Source organism: Rattus norvegicus, chromosome 9 (assembly GCF_021556685.1).
Source record: "Rattus norvegicus strain SHRSP/BbbUtx chromosome 9, alternate assembly SHRSP_T2T, whole genome shotgun sequence".
In the NCBI taxonomy this organism is placed as follows: domain Eukaryota; kingdom Metazoa; phylum Chordata; class Mammalia; order Rodentia; family Muridae; genus Rattus; species Rattus norvegicus.
In genome coordinates this window covers 41915165-41940299 of record NC_141542.1, presented here as the reverse complement: position 1 = coordinate 41940299, position 25135 = coordinate 41915165, and the positions used below count along the sequence as shown (strand labels likewise).

General features: G+C 42.1%; 1 protein-coding gene across 4 annotated transcripts in view; it reads left to right on the top strand.

Moving 5' to 3' along the window:
• Positions 1–25135, top strand: part of Col19a1 (collagen type XIX alpha 1 chain) — a 348475-nt gene that overhangs the window by 256634 nt on the left and 66706 nt on the right. For 2 of the 4 annotated variants that reach the window (XM_087567042.1, NM_001421322.1), the window contains 7 exon segments: positions 4481–4522; positions 10220–10282; positions 20945–20980; positions 22384–22419; positions 22517–22570; positions 23255–23308; positions 24821–24874. In XM_087567042.1, coding sequence (XP_087423168.1) covers positions 4481–4522; positions 10220–10282; positions 20945–20980; positions 22384–22419; positions 22517–22570; positions 23255–23308; positions 24821–24874 — 339 coding nt within the window. 4 annotated transcript variants of the gene reach the window in all.

Below are 25135 nucleotides of genomic sequence, written 5' to 3'. Positions count from 1 at the left end.
ATAAGGAAGCCCACATGCAGGACCCACACTGAAAGATACTTCAGTATTGTGGCCATCTCTTCACAAAGCAACATGCCCAATGTGCCGTGATGACCGAGATGCATTTTTCACTTGGCATTCTCCCTACCACCGGCATCTGGTTTGGGATAGTACGGTTGTTGCATTTTGCAGTTTGTTGCATGCCTGATGGCCCGACTGTAACAAATGAGCACAGTGGGGGAGGAGCTGAGATTAAATAATGGGCCATGTATTGAGACATACAAAGTGACACTCCAAGGTTAAAACTATCTTCCCTTTTAAATTGGCATTGATTTATGTGATGCCTGCTCCGAGCCGTGGACCTCAGCTCATCCTCTGGCAGCAGCTCCGGCGCTTGCACAGCTCAGATTCTGCTGAGGCAGCTACCCGTGGGAGGATGAGTAGCACACTCCCTGCCCCCCTCCCTGCTCCGAGCTAAGAGCCTGGATGGTTCATCCCTCATCCCAGCAGTCTGCACTTGCATTTTGGTCCCCGCACAAAATGGATCTATTCTTCCACACATCCACTGTATCACCCAGAAAAGAAACACGGGCATAAGAAAGTTCTCCCTTTACAGCAAAAATCAGAAACGGAAGATTTAAAAAAAAAAAAAACAACAACAATAGACAAGGAAAGAGAAAAACAAGAGCCCAAGAGCAACTCGCTGGAGAGCAAAGCCAGTCCGATCACGTGTGTCCTCACGTGCTCACTTGAGGATGCAAAGCTTTAAAAGAGAAAACGTTTCCTTCGCTTTCACAGAAATAATCTTCGAGCAGCTGCTCTCATCCTCTTGGGTTGTTTACAGAGCAGCATCACGCCGAGCACACTTCTCCCCTGAAGGAAATTCTGTTCCCTGCCCAGCCAAACTGTTCCTCGTTGTCTCCCGCTCTGGGAATTTCAGTAAATATTCAGTACCCTCTATCAGCTTTTAAAATCTCGAGCTCCCTACATGGATGTAAAGGGTTCTCTATGGAAACTGAGTACTAGGAGGGGGCGGGCAGATAGACGGTTGACATGTTTTTGAAGATCTACATTGAAAATGCTCAGTTATTCCGTCTTGCACATCATTAGGCTCAGTCTGAGCCGATGGAGATTGATGTGATGCCTCTCAGCTACCGAATCCAGTGTTTCCCTTCTCCAGACAGCTGATCCAAAACAAAAGATAGCAAAATGATGCATTTTCCTTCCATATGTCAAAGTATAGCTTCATGCTGAATGACTGGATAGAACGAACGAACGGTGAACTCTTGTCCGGAAACAGACATTCAAGGTGTTTTCAAATGCAGAATTAAATCCAACGAGGATATATAAAGCAATGTCAACTGGAGGCAAGCCAGAGTCATCAGAGAAGAGTTGAGGAAATGCTTCCACGAGAGCCAGCTGTAAGAAAATTTTTCAATTAATGACCAATGGGGGAAGGCCCCACCCATTGTGGGCGGGGCCACCCCAGGACTGGTGGTCCTGAGTCCTATAAAAAGGCAGGCTGAGCAAGACATGGTCATATGAAGGTAGTGATAGCTTCATCATGTAACTAGTTAATATTTGCCACCGTGTTGTCAAACTAAGTTAACATTCTAAAATCCTGGGAGTCATGCGACTACATACGAATAAGTGAAGCAGGTTCACAGTTGCAGTCCTCAGTGAGTAACTTCTATTTTTTCCCATGCCTAGGATATTAGAGCATATTTTTAAAACCATGAGCTTGAATTGGGGTGATGACTCCATATTCTAGCAGGAAGTTTATGTCCTTGGTTTCTTTCATAGATGGATGGATGGATGGATGGATGGATGGATGGATGGATACAGAGAGAGAGAGAGAGAAAGAGAGAGAGAGAGAGAGAGAAAGAAAAGATTAGCTCTTATGTGCCTACCACAAAGTGTTCTGACTGGAAATTCTTTCTTTGAAACTATGAGAGTAGCCTTGAGTTCTCCTACTGCCTGACAATGGTTCCAAAGTTCTTCTTGACGTTTCCCATCTGAGAACAAAGGGATACTGCTCACACCCACAACTCCTCAGCAGGGCAGGCAAATTAGCAAGGCACACACCATGACTGTTAACACTGTCTCTCAGAAACTTTCAATAAACACAAACAAAAATTATGTGACTGTTAAGTTTATTCAGAAGACTCCCAAGAACACTCATAATGGCACCAAGGTTCTCCTCCACCACCACCACCACCGCCACCATCCCCAATTACAACCTCACATAAAGCAGAATTGCAGGTCTAGAAGCCAGAAGACTCTTGTCTTGTTATTCCTGTAAAGCTGGCTGATTGTTTTATTGCAATAGCTTGGGTAAAGAAGGGAAGAGAACGTCACATGTCAGTGAGTAAATGCCACTCAAGTTCAAGTTTGAGACCGTTGCAATAAACTCAAGAATGGAGCTCTACGAACCCCCATGACCAGGGACTAACTGGATTTCCTGGCCTGATTACTGAGTAAAAACAAACATGTCATCTTCTGATGGCTTTGTTGGTTTTCTGGACTAAAGCCATCAGAAGAATCAAGTTTTTCTTTTTTTGAAAGATCGTTAGACTTAAAGATTCAGAGCAATTGCTGTACCCAACCTACCTCAGCTATGGTGCCCTGGAGGTTGCTGGCATACATTAGGATATACCCTTGCCAGAGACGTGGCATGGTCTTCTGCTTCATGGTCCAAGCACATGAAGTATCAAAATCTAAAGACCAAGGATAAATACATGGCGGCTTACATAAATGCACATTCCAGCACCCATCCCTAAAACTAGCCAAGCAAAAATGTAGCTGGGGGGAGGGGATGCTGATGTTTTAAGCACAGTTACAGGTGCCATGTCAAAATGACTAGTGTCATCAGGAAATCTCTGAAGTTTGTTTCTGGGTATGTGAAGATGGCTAGACTGGATGGCCAAGGGAATATTAAAAAGAAAAAAAAAACTATAAAAGCAGAAGGCTGGCGTCGTGGACTATACCTGTAATCCCGACAGAAGAATTGGGAGTTTGAGGCCAGGCAGGGCTAAACAATAACTTTAAGACAACACTAAGACAGAGGAGACCCTGCCTCAAGAAGAAAAAGAAAAGGAAAAGTGATAATAAATGGGAAAATAATACTAGATAGAAAGAAAACGCTTCTCTAGGCAAGAGGGATAAGTGCAGATTTCCTATCCTAATTTCTTTTCAATTGTAAAATAAAACGATTACTCACAAAAACCTTTCAGAAATATGTTGTAAAGACAGCCCCTGCCTTTCTCTTCTGGGTTAACCAATGTTAAACTTCTTGTTCCTCCCCTCCCCCGCCCCCCTTCCTCTCAATTGTATGCATGTGTGTTGTGTTTTCATCTCATCTTTTAATCTGTTGGCATGAACTGCTTCTAGAATTAGATACACAAGTCTAAAGCTGAGGTAGGAAGAGACACAGCAAGCATAGAAACTCATTGTTGTTTAAACAATGCCTAGACAGCGGGGGTTAACAAGAAGACCTGGGAGAGAGCACTGAGGAGAGAGCCTGGACCAAATCTTAAGAAAGACCAACCTTCTCCAGTTAGATGGGGAGAGAAGAGAAGCCTGAGACAGAGACAGATGCAAAAACAGAAGAGTGAACCTAGAGAGAGGCAAGGCCAACCCAGGTGCCATTCATAGAGCCCATTAAATCCAGAGCCATAGGTATCCTTCAAAACACAAAAGCCTACATCCGTACCATGTAACAGAAGAGCCACCAGCAGCCAACACAGTGACATGTATGCAGGGACTCCACTTTAGAGAAGTCCTGCATGTAGTTTTCCGGCGTGTAATCACTTCCACTGGGGACAGTTGGAACTGGTCAGTGTTCAGGCCTGAGCTACAAGCACATGTCATTTCCAATTCTACAATCTCCACCATGTACATGGGGGAAGACCAGTGCTGGTACTAGACAGAGCCTGTGGTTACCGGGCTGCAGTTCTGGGGTGTCAGGTTACAGGTTCCACATGGCTTAGGGGAGTGAGGATTTTTCTGGACCAAACTTGTGGAAATTCACTGATGAGAACCTGCCCATTCTCTTCCCTGTTTAATAATGGTCTCTTGGCACACAGAGGATCCATGAGCCAAACGGCTTCCTAGCAATTTGTATTTGCTTTTTCTGTGTGACAACAGCTACAGTCATCTGTCCAGGGTGGGCGGAGTCAAATTAAGGCAATAAATATTTGAAAGTAGAAAGAGCAGGAGAAAGCACCTGAGGGTGGCAGGTCTGCCTATGGAGAAGGAAGTCTTGGAGCTGTGCTGTTTCTCCAGGAGAGAGCACCAAAAACAAACAAACAAAAAAACCAGACGGGGTCTCCAATGTTGGAGCGATTTAACAGGGCTAAATATTAATTACATGAACAGAAATAAAATGGAAAACAGAAAAGTGTCCACCAAAGAGTCAAACGTTGTTAAAGTACTAACATTTGACTAGCAACTTTTCAAAATGGAATGTATTAAAAACAATTGGATTTTTTTTTAAACCCAGGGAACTGGTGAGCATGGAGCTAGTGGCCCCAAAGGAGAAAAGGTAAAGTGCCACGTTGTTGTTGATGATGTTGCTGCTGCTGCTGTTGTTGTCGTCGTCGTTATTGTTGTTGTTGAAAATGATTAAGTACTTTTACCTATAGAGGCAGCAGTCATTGTGAGCAGGAGCCTTACCTGCTTGCTAACCAGCAGCTGGATGCTGCCCCTTGGGAGCGCTACTGAGCAGGAGTGAGCTACAAGGGAAGGAATGTGTCAAGAGAAACACAGTTAATAATGGTCAGAAAAGGCGAAAGACCTATGCAGTTTGAAGAAAATCCATAGCATAAAGAAAGGATTGTAGGAGTCAGAAGGGTCAGGAATCCCACAAGAAAACCCACAGAATGAACTAACCTGGGCTCACAGAGGCTCACAGAGACTGAACCACCAATCAGAGAGCTCGTCTGGGCCTAACCTAGGCCCATTGCACATATGTTACAGTTGTGTAGCTTGGTTTTCTTGTGGAACTCCTAACAACAGGAGCATAGGCTGTCTCTGACTCTGATGCCTGCCTTTGGGACCCTTTCTGCGTGCTGGGTTGTCTTGTCCAATTTAATAGGAGCGAAAGTGCCTAGACTTACTGCAATTTCATATGGCATGGTTGGTTGGTATCCACGGGAGATCATGGTTATGGAGGGAGAGTGGATAGGAGTGGGGGACGAAGGACTACAGTCAGGCTGTTAAAAATTTTAATGAGAGGAGAGAGAGAGAGAGAGAGAGAGAGAGAGAGAGAGAGAGAGAGAGAGAGAGAGATCCTTGCAGATAGCCAAAACCATATGAAGGAAGATCCACACAGCAAAATGCTTGTGGATCAACTCACTGGTTTTCTGTTCTTAAAACAAAGGCTGTCATGGAGTATTTCGTTTTGTTGGAGTGAGGTTTTATCATGCCCTGTAGTAGTCTAGCCAAGCAGTTATTTCAAAACCAGTTTTCAAGCTAAAATACCAACACGATTCCATTACATTTTCCTCGTCCTCAGTTGAAAGTCCGGTTTTATTAGTTATAAAGGTGGCAGATTAACTTCTTTATGGAAAATATCACTTTATTCTAGTTCGATTGTAAAACCGTGATGACCTTGGAGTAAGGATATGGCATGGTCAGAGGAAAAAAATTTAAAAATAAAAAAAATGCACATTAAATCTATAGGCAGGGGATATGAAGGCTTGAAAATACTCTGGGGGGCAGATGGCCTCTGAGAGCTACCTTCCCTCATTTCCCCAGTCAAAGTTCTCTTGATTGAGGGCACAATACTTTTCGACACAAGTCCAGGAAATATGACTTCTGTGCTTTATAAATCAGCACAGCCAATCTATTCAAAAGATTGTGTATCTCTCACCAGGAAAAATCGCTAAAAGATCATATCAGCAGGAACAGAGAGTTCCTTATAGACTAGCCATTCAAGAGGAAAACTCTTCGGGATGCATAAATAAAACCCCGACATTCTGAAAAATGATTTAAAAGAAATGACTCTAAAGCAATCCAAGTCACTCCTGAGTCTTGGAGTTTGAACAATGCTATTTCCTGTGAGGCAACACCTTATGGAATCATATCCCAACCTCACAAATGGATTGCATTTTAAGTAATTGCTACTGGACATATGCAGGCTGGGGGCACAGAGACACTAAGCTTGTGGCACAGGACAGCTGAGTGGAAAAGTAGGGGGTGGGATACTCTTAAAGCATTTAAATGATGATTCGTTTCTTGGAACAAAACAGCTGGCTTCTATGTTGCCCTCTTCATTAGCAAACATATGTCACTTAGAAATTCTTAAGACCGTGCTGATGAGAAATTTGATTCTGTAAAACAGGTGTACCTCAAACTCCAGGGACCGTTCCTACCGCTCGGGATCTTTTTAATTGCTTCGGAATGTTAAGTGGAGTTAGAAAAAGCCGGGAGCATATCTGTTCCATCTCCCTACCCAAATAAATGATTTGTCTAGCAGGGTCTACAGGGAACTTGATGCTGGGCGTGATATCAATGCACCTATGAACGTATTTTTTTTAAACTTACCATTAACGAAGGGACAGCCTTGCCAATAAACAGGCATCAAGTCCACGCAGAAAGCCTAAGTGTAGCAGCTGCTGGGAAAATGAAGTCAGCTCCACACACACATCCACTTCCAGTCTCTTCTGGATCAATCTCTTGGCTTTTTAGACCTGTGTCTTCCACAGTGAAGATGTAAACTCTCCTGTGGATCTCTGCTTATGCTTGTGATACGACCAGGGGTTCCAAACCCTGCCTGCACATAGAAGCACCAGGGGAGGGTAATGGAATGCCTGTTCCAGAGCCCCATGTGCAGGGACTCTGAGGAGAGGGAAACCAGTATCTCGTTCTTTAAATACATGAGGTGATTCTGACATTCAGTTGGGGCCAGGAACCACTGAGGGGGTTGAATGAGTGTTACCTTTGGGATCAAGAGTTGGCTGTGGTATAAACTGTTAAGTCTCCTTGGGGAGCCACCTCCTTACCCTAAGACCAGGTTCCCAGTATGTAAAGCAGACATAATCATCTACAGGAAGAATTGATGGAAGGATTACAGGCTAATGAGATGAACTTTCCTGGAAGCACAATTCTCGATGCAAATTAGGCTGTCAATAAACACCCATTTTATCTTGCTTTGTTTTGTTTTCTTGTTTGCTTTACACCTTCTGCTCGGGATCTCTGATTTAGCTCATATCTGAATGAGCCATTTTCCATCCTCACTGCCTTGTCTCATTCTTCTTTGCATCCCTCCCCAGAATTCTGAAGGGAGGAGACTCAAGTTGGAAGGCAGAATAAAAGATTTAACTAGTAGTATTCTTTAAATCTTTTATTTTGAACAGATGTGTATTTATAAGTAATTTCTAGCCCCATTCACTTGTTTTCTATTTCTGCTAAATTAGATGAGTCTTCTTGTCAGGGGTGTTAATCCTTGGTGCCTATATAGAGGGGACGTTACCACAAACTTGTTGGATGACATGAAGGTCACTTTAGAGTTTTATAAGCCTACTATACATTGGTGCCTAAAGTGAGTGGTCACTGCCTTCTCTACCTTCCTACATTATACAGAATTTACCATCTTTAGAAAACACACACACACACACACACACACACACACACACACACACACACACACAGACCCACCACCTCCGATGTAGTAAAGTACAGCTGGGGATATCCAAAGATGTATTTTGCTAGGATCAAAACATATGTCAGAGCTGTTGGAAAGAAGGCTCAGAACCTAAACACACTTATTGCCTTTACCAAGGATTCAGGGTTAGTTTCCAGCACTCACAAAGGGCAGCTCATAACTGCCTGTAACTCCAAAGCACACCCCACCCTCTTCTGGGCTTCTGGGGTACACACATGTGTGGCACACATATAGGCAAGCAGGCGTGTATGCACATGCAACTGTACACACACAAAGTAAATAAATATTTAAAGAAATATAGCTAGCACAGTTTAAATTTCACAACTATTCCCTCACAGAACTTACATTAATTCTTAAGCTTAAAATTCAAAGGAACCCAGAGAAAAGGCTAGGAATGTATGGGTCATTTAGGGACAATACAAAAATGATGCAGTCGGTCTACAGAGAAGCAAACTGTAGAACATACTGGTATAAAATATACAAACTCGCTGGGCTTGGTGGCGCATGCTTTTAATCCCAGCACTTGGGAGGCAGAGGCAGGGCGATCTCTGAGTTCGAGGACAGCCTGGTCTACAAAGTAAGTTCCAGGACATCCAGGACCCAGAGCTATACATATATATCCGTTAGTCCGTGGATTGACTGTCTAGAATCCCACTGGGCTATCCCTTGTGCAAATTGTGTAGGTGTGAACTGACTTTTAAAATTCATGTGGTTTTCTCACACAGGAATTCCACGTGACTGCCTAAAGCTCTGAAGCTTGAAAAATTAGTACCGAGGCGTAACCTTTTTTAATCAAATGAATATTAGGACTTACAAATCAAGAAGGATAGTTAATAGGAGAACAATCGTGTCTATCCATTACACAAAATGCCAAGATATGAATTTTGGTAGGTTTATATAAAGATGCCAAAGACTACAGTAACTCCATGGATAGTTGTTTGAAGAGTTCCTTACAGGTTCATTGTTACATTAAAAACACTCAGTGACAAAAGCTAGAGACCACTGCAGCGCAGGTCAGCGGGGCTGAGGTAACCTTGCCTCCATAGATTAATTCTATGCTCTCTTCTATGCCTGGGTTCTCTCCCCTATCCTTTGTATTCTGAGAAGAAAGTTGAATGCAAGATAACTCCCCATAGAATCCACCCTACATCATCAAAATAATATATTATTTGTGGTGTTGTATAGAGATTAAAATTAGAAAACATGGACTAAAAGGTAATTGCAGAACTCAAGACAGTCATTCTGTCTGAGATAAAAGTGCAAAGGGAAATGTGGAGAATTTCTCCCCCATGATTTTCTTAAATTTCTTCTGAGTATTTAATATTGAAAGGTTTGACATATACTATTTGGTTTTGTCTATCTTTGAAAGTTTAAAAAAATTAAGAAAGATATATACCTGTAGATACAACAGTAAACATTGTTTTACAAAACTCACCTCGGCTGCAGGGAAAAATGTTCAGAACTACCTGTGGTTTAGGGCTATGTTTAACTTAAGAATCAAGTGGTTGTTTGGGGATGCTGATAAATACTTTTAAAAACTCCAGTTCTAAAGCTCTGATGTGTGGTCATGATGTCACTCCTGCCTACAAGGAAGCTCTCTCCAACTGCATAGTCTGAAAATACTCTTTCTATGTCTGTTTTAGTCAGGGTTTCTATTCCTGCACAAACATCATAACCAAGAAGCAAGTTGGGGAGGAAAGGGTTTATTCAGCTTACATTTCCACATTGTTGTTCATCCCCAAAGGAAGTCAGGACTGGAACTCAAGCAGGTTAGGAAGCAGGAGCTGATGCAGAGGCCATGGAGGGATGTTTCTTACTGGCTTGCTTCCCCTGGCTTGCTCAGCTTGCTCTCTTATAGAACCCAAGACTACCAGCCCAGGGACGGCACCACCCACAATGGCCTGGGTCCTCCCACCTTGATCACTAATTGAGAAAATGCCTTACAGCTGGGTCTCATGAAGGCGTTTCCACAACTGAGGCTCCTTTTCTGTGATATCTTCGGCTTGTGTCAAGTTGACACACAAACCCAGCCTGTACAATGTCAAATACAAATCCATCTTCAATGTTTTTGACCAGACATCTTAGACATTTCTAAGCTGCTGTCACCAAGTCAGCAAGAATGTATTCTTTGTCCACATCCCTCATCTACGCCTCAAGAGAAAGGCTGAGGACAGCTGACAGACTCCTTTTTCTTTCTATGGTCACTGACCCCCCCCCCACACCTAAAATAAGAAATAATAAGTCCTCAGAAGAAAACAGGAGCAGACGGTTGGGTCATTTAAATGCAAAAATAAATAAATAATGGTTTTGGCACACTGGAACAAAACTATAATTCTTTTCTCCTCTGCGTGCCCTGCCCTTGAAAAGTGATTACCATTGTTCCACATTAATTTTAAATGTCTTAATGAAATGTTATGGATTTCTGGAGGGCCTAAGGCGTGGAGGAGAGCAAAGACACCTCATTAGGAAGACAGCCTGACTAGGGTCAGATCTTCACCGAGGCCCTGAACCCGGTGGGATTCTGTGGGACAAGGGGCGTTTCTCTGCTCAAGCACTTCTGCTTTTTCTTGGCAGGGTGACACTGGGCTGCCTGGATTTCCAGGGTCCGTTGGCCCTAAAGGACACAAAGGAGAACCTGTAAGTATTTCAGATTTCAGGGCAGAGGAGGAAAGAAAAAAATAGATGAAAAATAAAAAAAATTTTCCCAGAAGCCCCCAATTTCATAGTTTTTAAAGTCTAATACTCTGAACAGCATTGTATTAGCAAGCACACACCAGGCCAGTCACCAGGCCACCTTTATATTACATCACTTAACTCATATAAAAAATCCGCTGTGAGGTAGCCCATTCTGTACACAGGTTAGGCTGATTCCAGATTCCGGGCTCTAAAGTAATTAAGTTGCCCGGATATGACTAAATACTACATCTAAAAATGGAAAACACAAACAATATCAAGACTGGCACGAAATTCTCTTTAAAATTGAAAATGCTTCTCTCTCTCTCTCTCTCTCTCTCTCTCTCTCTCTCTCTCTCTCTCTCTCTCTCTCTCCTCAAACAATTGCTCTCAGTGCACCTCTGAAATTATTTTCCTTTCTGTTTTCTGTGAGATCGAAGTGGCTTTACAAGCTACCTTCCAATATTGCTGTGGCTGGTTTCTTTGAAAACTTTTCTTTGGGTGGAAAAGAGAAAGAAAGAGAGAGAGAGAGAGAGAGAGAGAGAGAGAGAGAGAGAGAGAGAGAGAGAGAGAGAACCACTACGAGAGAGAGAGAGAGAGAGAGAGAGAGAGGAGAAAGCACGTGTGGGAGGTGTGTGTGTGTGTGTGTGTGTGTGTGTGTGTGTGTGTGTGCACGAGCATATGTGTGTGTGCATGTGTGTGCATGTTCTTGAACCTGGAGCACAACAATTTGTCAAGCCTAGCAAGTCAGCAACCTCTAGGAATCCTGCTGTCTCTACCTCCCCAGTCCTGGGATGGCAAGCAAACACTGGTGTTGCACTACTTTGGTATAAGTTCTGTGAATGAAACTTATTCTTGCACGCACATGCACACACACACACACACACACACACACGAATCAGAATTAGCATATATCTAGTTCTTATTGTTAAATGTGGAACACCTTTCCAAACCCCTTTCACCTATGTTCCAGAATGAGTTAGGGATATGGGCTTATTGGGGATGAGGAATCGAGAGGTCAGTAAAATGCTTGTGTGACAAACAGAAGCAGCAGGGAAAGCATTCAGTGCTACCAAGCTAAGCTCCACCTTGGCCCCTGCTTCACAAAGACGCCTTCAACAGCACTATCTCTGACAGTTTTAAAGTCACCAGCACGCCTATACACACTGGTTATTGGCCTTCTGGTCTCCTATCCGTGGTGCCCTGTCCAGATCTTCCTACCAGCTTTTAACAGTGTCTTCTGCTGAAGATTTTAAAGGGAAGTATAATGGGATTCTTTCCACTGATGACGTACTCCCATGAGCCACTCACACCATGTCCTAACCCTTCCTTGGGCTCTCCACTGTCTTCCTGCCCAACGATACACATCTGGATTCTAACTGAGCACACCAGGGGAAGTGTGCTCAAATAAGACACAGAGCAGAAACGGACTTCCTGTCAACACCTCTGTCCTCTTTAAACAAGAGTGCAGGCCTCGCTGTGTTTACCGGGAGCCCCAAACCCGTGGATCCCGGCCTGCAGCAGCTCTCTGCTCCCAGACCCCGTGGAAGAGAGACCTCACTGCCTGATCAGGTGGGCGCTCCTGAGGCTGCAGAGCGGAAGAGACCACCAACACTGCCCACCCCTGCCCACATCCCTGGCCCAAGAGGAAACTGTATACGGCCTCTGGCTTCCCACAGAGGAGGGCCCAGGAAGAGGAGGACCGCTGCGCCTGAGACACCTCCATAATCTGAAGGAACAGACCAGATAAATAGTTCTCTACACCCAAATCCCATGGGAGGGAGAGCTAAACCTTCAGAGAGGTAGATACGCCTGGGAAACCAGAAGAGACTGCACTCTGCACACATCTCTGATGCCAAAGGAAAACACAAAACGCCATCTGGAACCCTGGTGCACGGAAGCTCCCGGAAAGGGCGGCGCAGATCTTCCCGGTTGCTGCCTCTGCGGAGAGCTCATAAGCAACATCCCACGAGCAAACTTGAGCCTCGGGACCACAGGTAAGACCAACTTTTCTGCTGCAAGTGACCTGCCTGGTGAACTCAAGACACAGGCCCACAGGAACAGCTGAAGACCTGTGGAGAGGAAAAACTACACCCCCGAAAGCAGAACACTCTGTCCCCATAACTGGCTGAAAGAAAACAGGAAAACAGGTCTACAGCACTCCTGACACACAGGCTTATAGGACAGACTAGCCACTGTCAGAAATAGCAGAATAAAGTAACACTAGAGATAATCTGATGGCGAGAGGCAAGCGCAGGAACCCAAGCAACAGAAACCAAGACTACATGGCATCATCGGAGCCCAATTCTCCCACCAAAACAAACATGGAATATCCAAACACACCAGAAAAGCAAGATCTAGTTTCAAAATCATATTTGATCATGATGCTGGAGGACTTCAAGAAAGACGTGAAGAATTCCCTTAGAGAACAAGTAGAAGCCTACAGAGAGGAATCGCAAAAATCCCTGAAAGAATTCCAGGAATACACAATCAAACAGTTGAAGGAATTAAAAATGGAAATAGAAGCAATCAAGAAAGAACACATGGAAACAACCCTGGATATAGAAAACCAAAAGAAGAGACAAGGAATTGTAGATACAAGCTTCACCAACAGAATACAAGAGATGGAAGTGAGAATCTCAGGAGCAGAAGATTCCATAGAAATCATTGCTCAACTGTCAAAGATAATGTAAAGCAGAAAAAGCTACTGGTCCAAAACATACAGGAAATCCAGGACTCAATGAGAAGATCAAACCTAAGGATAATAGGTATAGAAGAGAGTGAAGACTCCCAGCTCAAAGGACCAGTAAATATCTTCAACAAAATCATAGAAGAAAACTTCCCTAACCTAAAAAAAGAGATACCCATAGGCATACAAGAAGCCTACAGAACTCCAAATAGATTGGACCAGAAAAGAAACACCTCCCGTCACATAATAGTCAAAACACCAAACGCACAAAATAAAGAAAAAATATTAAAAGCAGTAAGGGAAAAAGGTCAAGTAACATATAAAGGCAGACCTATCAGAATCACACCAGACTTTTCGCCAGAAACTATGAAGGCCAGAAGATCCTGGACTGATGTCATACAGACCCTAAGAGAACACAAATGCCAGCCCAGGTTACTGTATCCTGCAAAACTCTCAATTAACATAGATGGAGAAACCAAGATATTCCATGACAAAACCAAATTTACACAATATCTTTCTACAAATCCAGCACTACAAAGGATAATAAATGGTAAAGCCCAACATAAGGAGGCAAGCTATACCCTAGAAGAAGCAAGAAACTAATCATCTTGGCAACAAAACAAAGAGAAGAAAAGCACACAAACATAACCTCACATCCAAATATGAATATAACAGGAAGCAATAATCACTATTCCTTAATATCTCTCAACATCAATGGCCTCAACTCCCCAATAAAAAGACATAGATTAACAAACTGGATACGCAACGAGGACCCTGCATTCTGCTGCCTACAGGAAACACACCTCAGAGACAAAGACAGACACTACCTCAGAGTGAAAGGCTGGAAAACAACTTTCCAAGCAAATGGTTGGAAGAAGCAAGCTGGAGTAGCCATTCTAATATCAAATAAAATCAATTTTCAACTAAAAGTCATCAAAGAAGATAAGGAAGGACACTTCATATTCATCAAAGGAAAAATCCACCAAGATGAACTCTCAATCCTAAATATCTATGCCCCAAATACAAGGGCACCTACATACGTAAAAGAAACCTTACTAAACCTCAAAACACACATTGCACCTCACACAATAATAGTAGGAGATTTCAACACCCCACTCTCATCAATGGACAGATCATGGAAACAGAAATTAAACAGAGACGTAGACAGACTAAGAGAAGTCATGAGCCAAATGGACTTAACAGATATTTATAGAACATTCTATCCTAAAGCAAAAGGATATACCTTCTTCTCATCTCCTCATGCTACTTTCTCCAAAATTGACCATATAATTGGTCAAAAAACGGGCCTCAACAGGTACAGAAAGATAGAAATAATCCCATGCGTGCTAACAGACCACCACGGCCTAAAACTGGTCTTCAATAACAATAAGGGAAGAATGGCCACATATACGTGGAAATTGAACAATGCTCTACTCAATGATAACCTGGTCAAGGAAGAAATAAAGAAAGAAATTAGAGACTTTTTAGAATTTAATGAAAATGAAGGTACAACATACCCAAACTTATGGGACACAATGAAAGCTGTGCTAAGAGGAAAACTCATAGCTCTGAGTGCCTGCAGAAAGAAACAGGAAAGAGCATATGTCAGCAGCTTGACAGCACACCTAAAAGCTCTAGAACAAAAAGAAGCAAATACACCCAGGAGGAGTAGAAGGCAGGAAATAATCAAACTCAGAGCTGAAATCAACCAAGTAGAAACAAAAAGGACCATAGAAAGAATCAACAGAACCAAAGTTGGTTCTTTGAGAAAATCAACAAGATAGATAAACCCTTAGCCAGACTAACGAGAGGACACAGAGAGTGTGTCCAAATTAACAAAATCAGAAATGAAAAGGGAGACATAACTACAGATTCAGAGGAAATTCAAAAAATCATCAGATCTTACTATAGAAGCCTATATTCAACAAAACTTGAAAATCTGCAGGAAATGGACAGTTTCCTAGACAGATACCAGGTACCAAAGTTAAATCAGGAACAGATAAACCAGTTAAACAACCCCATAACTCCTAAGGAAATAGAAGCAGTCATTAAAGGTCTCCCAACCAAAAAGAGCTCAGGTCCAGACGAGTTTAGTGCAGAATTCTATCAAACCTTCATAGAAGACCTCATACCAATATTATCCAAACTATTCCACAAAATTGAAACAGATGGAGCACTACCGAATACCTTCTACGAAGCCACAATTACTCTTATACCTAAACCACACAAAGACCCAACAAAGAAAGAGAACTTCAGACCGATTTCCTTTATGAATATCGACGCAAAAATACTCAATAAAATTCTGGCAAACCGAATCCAAGAGCACATCAAAACAATCATCCACCATGATCAAGTAGGCTTCATCCCAGGCATGCAGGGATGGTTTAATATACGGAAAACCATCAACGTGATCCATTATATAAACAAACTGAAAGAACAAAACCACATGATCATTTCATTAGATGCTGAGAAAGCATTTGACAAAATTCAACACCCCTTCATGATAAAAGTCCTGGAAAGAAAAGGAATTCAAGGCCCATACCTAAACATAGTAAAAGCCATATACAGCAAAACAGTTGCTAACATTAAACTAAATGGAGAGAAACTTGAAGCAATCCCACTAAAATCAGGGACTAGACAAGGCTGCCCACTCTCTCCCTACTTATTCAATATAGTTCTTGAAGTTCTAGCCAGAGCAATCAGACAACAAAAGGAGGTCAAGGGGATACAGATCGGAAAAGAAGAATTCAAAATATCACTATTTGCAGATGATATGATAGTATATTTAAGTGATCCCAAAAGTTCCACCAGAGAACTACTAAAGCTGATAAACAACTTCAGCAAAGTGGCTGGGTATAAAATTAACTCAAATAAATCAGTAGCCTTCTTCTACACAAAAGAGAAACAAGCCGAGAAAGAAATTAGGGAAACGCCACCCTTCATAATAGACCCAAATAATATAAAGTACCTCGGTGTGACTTTAACCAAGCAAGCAAAAGATCTGTACAATAAGAACTTCAAGACACTGAAGAAAGAAATTGAAGAAGACCTCAGAAGATGGAAAGATCTCCCATGCTCATGGATTGGCAGGATTAATATAGTAAAAATGGCGATTTTACCAAAAGCGATCTACAGATTCAATGCAATGCCCATCAAAATACCAATCCAATTCTTCAAAGAGTTAGACAGAACAATTTGCAAATTCATCTGGAATAACAAAAAACCCAGGGTAGCTAAAACTATCCTCAACAATAAAAGGACTTCAGGGGGAATCACTATCCCTGAACTCAAGCAGTATTACAGAGCAATAGTGATAAAAACTGCATGGTATTGGTACAGAGACAGACAGATAGACCAATGGAATAAAATTGAAGATCCAGAAATGAACCCACACACCTATGGTCACTTGATTTTTGACAAAGGAGCCAAAACCATCCAATGGAAAAAAGATAGCATTTTCAGCAAATGGTGCTGGTTCAACTGGAGGGCAACATGTAGAAGAATGCAGATCGATCCATGCTTATCACCCTGTACAAAGCTTAAGTCCAAGTGGATCAAGGACCTCCACATCAAACCAGACACACTCAAACTAATAGAAGAAAAACTAGGGCAGCATCTCGAACACATGGGCACTGGAAAAAATTTCCTGAACAAAACACCAATGGCTTATGCTCTAAGATCAAGAATCGACAAATGGGATCTCATAAAACTGCAAAGCTTCTGTAAGGCAAAGGACACTGTGGTTAGGACAAAACGGCAACCAACAGATTGGGAAAAGATCTTTACCAATCCTACAACAGATAGAGGCCTTATATCCAAAATATACAAAGAACTCAAGAAGTTAGACCGCAGGGAGACAAATAACCCTATTAAAAAATGGGGCTCAGAGCTAAACAAACAATTCACAGCTGAGGAATGCCGAATGGCTGAGAAACACCTAAAGAAATGTTCAACATCTTTAGTCATAAGGGAATTGCAAATCAAAACAACCCTGAGATTTCACCTCACACCAGTGAGAATGGCTAAGATCAAAAACTCAGGTGACAGCAGATGCTGGAGAGGATGTGGAGAAAGAGGAACACTCCTCCATTGTTGGTGGGGTTGCAGACTGATACAACCATTCTGGAAATCAGTCTGGAGGATCCTCAGAAAATTGGACATTGAACTGCCTGAGGATCCAGCTATACCTCTCTTGGGCATATACCCAAAAGATGCCCCGACATATAAAAAAGACACGTGCTCCACTATGTTCATCGCAGCCTTATTTATAATAGCCAGAAGCTGGAAAGAACCCAGATGCCCTTCAACAGAGGAATGGATACAGAAAATATGGTACATCTACACAATGGAATATTATTCAGCTATCAAAAACAATGACTTTATGAAATTCGTAGGCAAATGGTTGGAACTGGAAAATATCATCCTGAGTGAGCTAACCCAATCACAGAAAGACACACATGGTATGCACTCATTGATAAGTGGCTACTAGCCCAAATGCTTGAATTACCCTAGATGCCTAGAACAAATGAAACTCAAGACGGATGATCAAAATGTGAATGCTTCACTCCTTCTTTAAAAGGGGGACAAGAATACCCTTGGCAGGGAATAGAGAGGCAAAGATTAAAACAGAGACTGAAGGAACACCTTCAGAGCCTGCCCCACATGTGGCCCATACATATACAGCCACCCAATTAGACAAGATGGATGAAGCAAAGATGTGCAGGCTGACAGGACCCGGATGTAGATCGCTCCTGAGAGACACAGCCAGAATACAGCAAATACAGAGGCGAATGCCAGCAGCAAACCTCTGAACTGAGAATAGGACCCCCGTTGAAGGAATCAGAGAAAGAACTGGAAGAGCTTGAAGGGGCTCGAGACCCCATATGTACAACAATGCCAAGCAACCTGAGCTTCCAGGGACTAAGCCACTACCTAAAGACTATACATGGACTGACCCTGGACTCTGACCCCATAGGTAGCAATGAATATCCTAGTAAGAGCACCAGTGGAAGGGGAAGCCATGGGTCCTGCTAAGACCGAACCCCCAGTGAACTAGACTGTTGGGGGGAGGGTGGCAATGGGGGGAGGGTCGGGAGGGGAATACCCATAAGGAAGGGGAGGCGGGAGGGGGATGTTTGCCCGGAAACCGGGAAAGGGAATAACACTCGAAATGTATATAAGAAATACTCAAGTTAATAAAATAAATAAATAAATAAATAAAGTCTACTAAATTAATAAAAACAAAATAAAATGTAAATATGAACAGTAATACATTTTATATTTCAAAATACTCTACAGGAATAGACTAACTAGATGTTGCACACATATGTGATAGGAGAAGTATTCTTGATTCTGTCGTTTTCGAATGTGTTTGTGTGAGAAAATATCACATTAAATGCTGTGCATATTACCAAAAAAAAAAAAAAGAAAGAAAGAAAAAGAAAAAAGAGTGCAGGCCTCAAAGCCTGAGAGTTCTAACTCGAGAGTTCCCGGTGGTGCCTGGAAGCCTGTCTTTCCCACATGTGACATTAGTGCTGCTCAAGCATCATTGATGTTTGAAGTAGTCCACCCTCCCTAGGCCTGAGAGGCCTTTCTTTTCTTTTTTTTTTTTTTTCTTTTTCTTTCCGGAGCTGGGGACCGAACCCAGGGCCTTGCGTTTGCTAGGCAAGCGCTCCACCACTGAGCTAAATCCCCAACCCCGGCCTTTCTTTTCTTAATGGACTCCCTCTGGCTTTCGGTGGTCATGGGGAGCCTGGCTGCCCATTTGGGCCAATCTTAGCCTTGGCCTTTTTAGTCAGCAGAAATAACTTTTTGGGCCGGAGAGATGGGTCAGGGGTTCAAAGCACTGGCCACTCTTTCAAAGGAGCCAAGATCAATTCCCAGCACCCAGACAGTGGTTTATGGTCATCTATAACTCCAGTTCCAAGGGATCTGATGTCATATTATGATGTGTATGTGGGGCACTACATACACATATGGTGCATAGACACACATACAGGCAAAACAATACACAAAATTTAATAGACAAGGAGAGGGGAGCTCTGAAACTTAAAAGGGCTACCCCAGTTAGTATTCAGGGGAGATGAAACTAATAGTATCCTTAACCAGCATCCTACAACTCAATGCAGATTTTGGGCCAAGCCTGGAGGAATAGACCTGCTATCCCAGCTAATCTAGGGGATCAGGCTGGAGGGTCCCAAGTTCAAAATGCTTGGGATACAGAGTGAGTCCAAGTCAAAACCTGGCAACTTAATTAAATCTTATCTCAAAAGTAAAGAGCAAAATGGGAGGCCTGAGGATACAGCTCCATGTTAACATGTCAGCCTGTATTAATTCCCTTGGAAAAGGGGATTGAACATAAATTTTGAACATGCCATGATTCTCCGAAGAGTATCATGGCATAAGAGCAAGCAGAGGTAGGAGCACCGTGAGTGCCTCAAACCTTAATAGTTAGTCACAGGCACAATTTTAGAACAAAAATCTGGAAAGTAAGAATATAGACAAGAACCCGATTTAATGTATAAAACTTAGCTCATAATAAAAAACGACATCCCATTAGAGTTTGTATGGTCAAACCAAGTAACAGATATGTTGCTTAGCCCAGGAAATGTTAACCCTTGCTTACAGTATAGGGGCAGCTCAGTTCACTAGGAAGATGGGGGTGTTCGAATCCCCTACACACTCAGTCATCAAGCCGATTGGAATCCTATAGCTTTATCCTTGGGTACACACAACCTCAGACATCACTGAGGAGGAAGTGAGACTGGAGAATCATGAGGGGGCCTCTCCCTGTCTCTCACTTGCTGGAGCTCCTGTCATCTCTGATTTCAGATCATTGCTAGTTAGATACTCATTCCAATAAAACTACAAAAGAGCTAGAGAACGTTGGGGAAGGTGACCCAGGATCCATTGTGCCTAGCACATAGAACATGGGCATCTCAAAGACCTGCTTTCAATAACCATTTGTCCCTCCCCCGCCCCAGAGTGAGGTATCCAAGAGAACAACAGTCCCATAATGATGGTCCTTACATTTCTCTCGATTTTCATGTGTGAAAGAACTCTTCGAAGATGATAGTTCCCATCTTATTGGCCATTAACTCAATTCAAATGGTAAATCTGATTTTAAAAATCAAAACAGGCAGATGGAAACAAAAACTGACCTTAAAATAGACTGCATATATACATATACATATATGTGTATATATACACACATACACATATATATTTTATATATATATAAATTATTTTATTTTTCTGTGTTTTTGTTTCCTCAACTGTACATGGCTATACTAAGAGCAATGTCCCATTGACAGCTGAGGTTAATTATAGTATGTGTGTCTGTCTGTGCATGCATGTGTCTGTCTCTGTGTGTGTGTGTGTGTGTGTGTGTGTGTGTGTGTGTGCATGTGTGCGCATGTGAGACCTGAACATTGATAACATAGTGACACCAGTGAGGGTACAAGTTAGCAGAGGTTATCCCTCAGGTTCCAGGGAAATTCATCCCTAACCCCAAGAGCAACCAACATCAATTCCACCATTTGTGCTGTCCTCTATCCAGTAATTAACCTCTTCGTGTCACTTTGATTGGAATACAATGCACACTTCAATGAGCATCCTTAAAATAATGTTTTTGTGTGTTTAAATGCACAGTTAACCCAGGTGGGACACTCAGTGCACGCCTGCCACTTGACGTTACCCACACCCATCTCCCTCCACTTTCAGATGAATGTATCCCTCTCCATCTCCCAGTCGGAAGCAGTAGCCTTGGGCAGCGCTTCTCTTCCACTGCTGTTGGGAGCCTCAGCGTAGCATTAAAATTATTAGCTTCATGCTCACAGGGGACCATGAAGGAATCTGCAAATTAATTCTCACTTGCCCCTGTCTGAGTTGATGTCTAAGTGTTTATAATTGATTCTGTTTTCTGCCCGTTCTCCTAGGGGGAGCCTTTAACAAAAGGTGAAAAGGGAGATAGAGTAAGTAGGTGTTTATCACTCTCTTGGGTTTTCTATTTCATTGATTTTTTTTATCCACTCCATTTTGTTGTCTGGTGCCTAATACATTTGATAAAGTAAGTTTCCTGAGAACTGTACTTTCTTCTGCGTTTTTTTTTTTAACTCTTGTTTTTAATCCTCGATAAGTGCTACCGTGTGACAGCATTTTAACAACTGATTTGGGTTTTGCTGGCTTTCTTTTGTATTTGAATTTGTATTTTACATTTATGGGAGGGTGTAGCAGTGTGCATACACCACATTGAGTACCTGCCTTGGTGTGTCTATGATGGTCAGAGGACAACTTGTGGGAGCCTGTTCTCTCCTTCTATCTCCTTTTATCCTGAGGAGTAAATTCAGGTCTTCAGGTTCAGCAGCAACGGCTTTTACTCTCTTGAGTCATCTGACCAGACCTATGGAGGTTTTCCTTAGCCTGTTATTCCTAAGATTGCATGGGGATTGGGTGGAGAATTCCACTATTTTGGTTCAAATTTGAAGCAAGCTTTATTAAATAGTAAATACTAACCAAGAGATGGACTTTGATAAAGACCACTCTATGAAATTTCCCAGCTGAGTGGCCCCAGAGTTTTCATGAACAGAACTCCTAGTCTACCATACTTTCCCATGAGGGTTGTTATTTTCCAAGAACTACAACTCCCAGCATTCCTGGTCCTTGGGCAGGTGGGGCTTACAGACTAATTTTATACCTACTGCTATCAGTGGATAGGCTTCAATGTCATTAACATCATCAAGTAAGAATATGTAAACTACAAGAGAGGCAATGCAGATTTTCAGAAAATTTGGTAAGACACAACTTTGATTTTCAAGTAAGCCATGGAAAATAAGAAATATCTCACTACGTTATATAATCTCTTTTTTGTTTGTTTTTATTAAGCACCTAGGAGTAGAATCACCTGCACACATCTTTTTATTCTTCTTTATTCTACTATATTATAATAAGCATATTATAATATACTATATAACATATACATGTTATAGAAAATATTGTATTATATGTATATTACACACATGTATATTATGTATTATATTATATAACATATATACTACACAATGAATATATTATAGAATGTACATATACACATATATATTTTCTATCAGTCTATTCTACCCTGCCTTATATCACTTGGTGGTAAATGAGTCATTACTGACGTGTCATGATATCACATGAAGAAAAGAAATGCGGTGTTCTGTTACTTACTAGCAATAAAGATTTTGAATATTTCAGGAATAGCATTGTTTGATTGCATGACCTCCATAATGTTACCCTTTGTTATGTGTTAACTGGGTAGAGAGTCAATTAAAGTATCAAGATGGCCGATCTCATCTGGATTCAGGAATGAACCATATGGTGGTTGTTTTATTTACAGGGAGAACCAGGTCTACCAGGACCACAGGGAATAAAGGTAATCTGACAGTTTTTTTCTCAGTCACACTTGCAACCTTAACAAGATGGTAAAAGTAATAGTAACACTTGACTTTCCTTCCCACTCATGCATTTAGGGGGAACCTGGAGATCCCGGTCCCCCTGGTTTAATAGGAAGCCCAGGGCTAAAGGTATGTGCTTCATAAATAAACGTGTGTCAGAAGTCACTATTTGGAAATAATGTGAGATTTACAGCCGTCCTGCCTTCAGAAAGGCTTTGGTGTGCTGCTCATTTCCATGAAGATGTTCTCAGAGAATTTATCTTGTTACCACGGTGACCTCCACCCCACTGGCTACAAATTGTTGCAAATGTAGAAGCCAGGCCTTTTGGTGCACAATGGGATTTTAAAATTCTTTTTCAGAGCAAATTCACACTAGCATCCATAAAAGCTTTAAGAGTAAACAATGTCAGTTAAATCTACGACCCTGTGTCACCCTCCTAACGGAAGAGGATTTGAGATCTATTTCTTTGCTAAAATTATGCATCTTTGAGATGCTTGGATTTCCCAGGGGGAAGTCTACAGGAGTGTCTCAAGATAAAGCAGTTGGGGGAAATGTGGGAAAGACTTGAATGGAACAATCCCAGCCAGTGCCTTGGGATGGTTACCCCTTTATCCCCTGCTGATAAAACAGCCCCATTAATGAACCATCTCAGAACTGTATTACTAAGCTCTGAGCACATGTCAGTGTAGTACGCAGAAGGCAGGATGCTAAAACTCCATCCCTTCCCAATAAAAGTCTTGTCATTTTTCACCAATATTCAGATACGATCTAGTTTTATGAAAACTTCAAGTATATACCATTCTCTATTTCAGGGTCAGCAAGGACCTGCAGGTCCCATGGGGCCCAGAGGACCACCAGGAGATGTTGTATGTATTGTGTCATCGCGATTTTGAAATAAAATTGATGTCAGTTAATGAGATGATTATACTACATTCCCCAAATGTAGCATAGGTCAACCCCCCTACCCAAATTGATCACTTCTAATGCCAAGGGCTCCTGGGGAGTCCATTGAAGTGGAACTGGATAAACCAATATTTGAAATCCAATATAACTCAATTGTCAGTAGTCAACACTATTGCAGAATGGAGGAAAATAGAAATATCCAAAGAAATAAGAGAAAACCAAAAGCAACAGCAAGTGTTTCCAAATTACATACCTAGACTTGAGTTCAAATATCCATACTATATGATAAGTTCGCTGTAGCGCTTTCTCTCTCTCTCTCTCTCTCTCTCTCTCTCTCTCTCTCTCTCTTTCTCTCTCTCTCTGTGTGTGTGTGTGTGTGTGTGTGTGTGTGTGTGTGTGTACTTTAATGCTCTTTGAAAGTATTTTATCAAAATGGAGAAAATTCCTAGCTACAACTCTCATTGACTCTCTGCCCATGACTAGGACTCTAGGTCTTCGGACTTAAGATCTGCCTTCTTTTCACCTCCTCTGGAACAGCCTTATGACTTCCTTCCTCGCTCTCAAGCTTACTGCCTGAGCCTCCTGAAGGCTACTGGTTGACCCTCAAAGCAGGCTTGCTAATCTGAGCATCTGAACCATGGGAATTATTTTTTTATCCCTCCTTGTCTTAGTTAGGACTTTACTGCTGTGAATAGACACCATGACCAAGGCAACTCCTATATTTTGACAACACTTTATTGGGGCTGGCTTACAGGTTCAGAGGTAAAGTCCATTATCATCATGGCAGGAAGCATGGCAGCATCCAGGAAAACATGGTGCTAGAGCAAAAGCTGAGAGTTCTGTATCTCGATCCAACTGCAGACAGGAGAGGATTATCTGCCTTCTAGGCAGCTAGGAAGAGGGTCTCAAAGCCCTTGCCCAAAATGACACACTTCCTCCAACAAGGCCACACCTCCAAATAGTACCACTCCTTGGGCCAGGTATATTCAAACCTCCACACTCCTACAAGCCATTATTGGACTATTTCAAAGGAATACCTGTGGAAACCATAAAAAAGAAAAAATGTTCATAACACAGGATGACACATGAAGCACTCTGGTTAGACTGAACTCAGTACCAGGGAATAAAAAGAGAATAAAATCAAAAAGGAAAAAGCCACCGTGCAAAGGCATAATAAAAATATTTTGATGTCTTCAGTTGGGCTATAGTGCGCTCAAACCCCACCATTCCCCCCCTTCTCAGTAAGCGGATGGGCGGAACATTTCAATTTCCCTTTTCTGTTTTCTGTCATAGCTGTTGACTTCACATGAGACAGCAGGCCACACGTATCTCTGAATAACCCTTCCCCTAAGGCTAAATAAAATCAACATCACCTTGTGTATAGATGTTAAGATTTAGTTCTCTTACAAAGGTAGAAGACTATTGCAGTAAGGGATGTTCTAACTGCTCGTTTTCTTTCATTTTGTATTTTCTAGGGGTTGCCAGGAGAACATGGTATCCCTGGGAAACAAGGCGTTAAGGGAGAAAAGGTAGAGTGTAGATTTTATTTTTGTGTATTAAGTAAGTAGATAGAAACAAAACACAAAGGTCCTAATGTCGTAGAAGAAGCAAAAGATTACAAGGCTTGAGCCTCCCAGGATGTGTCAGTACAGGGGACAGACATTCAGACAAACTGTGTCATGGTGTCCCTGATGTCATGGCAGGGGTGGAGCGCAGAAACACCAGATAAGAAAATGAGCTAACCTAGAAGTGGAGATATTAGGGCTGAGGTCAAGCTCAGAAGTCTCGTA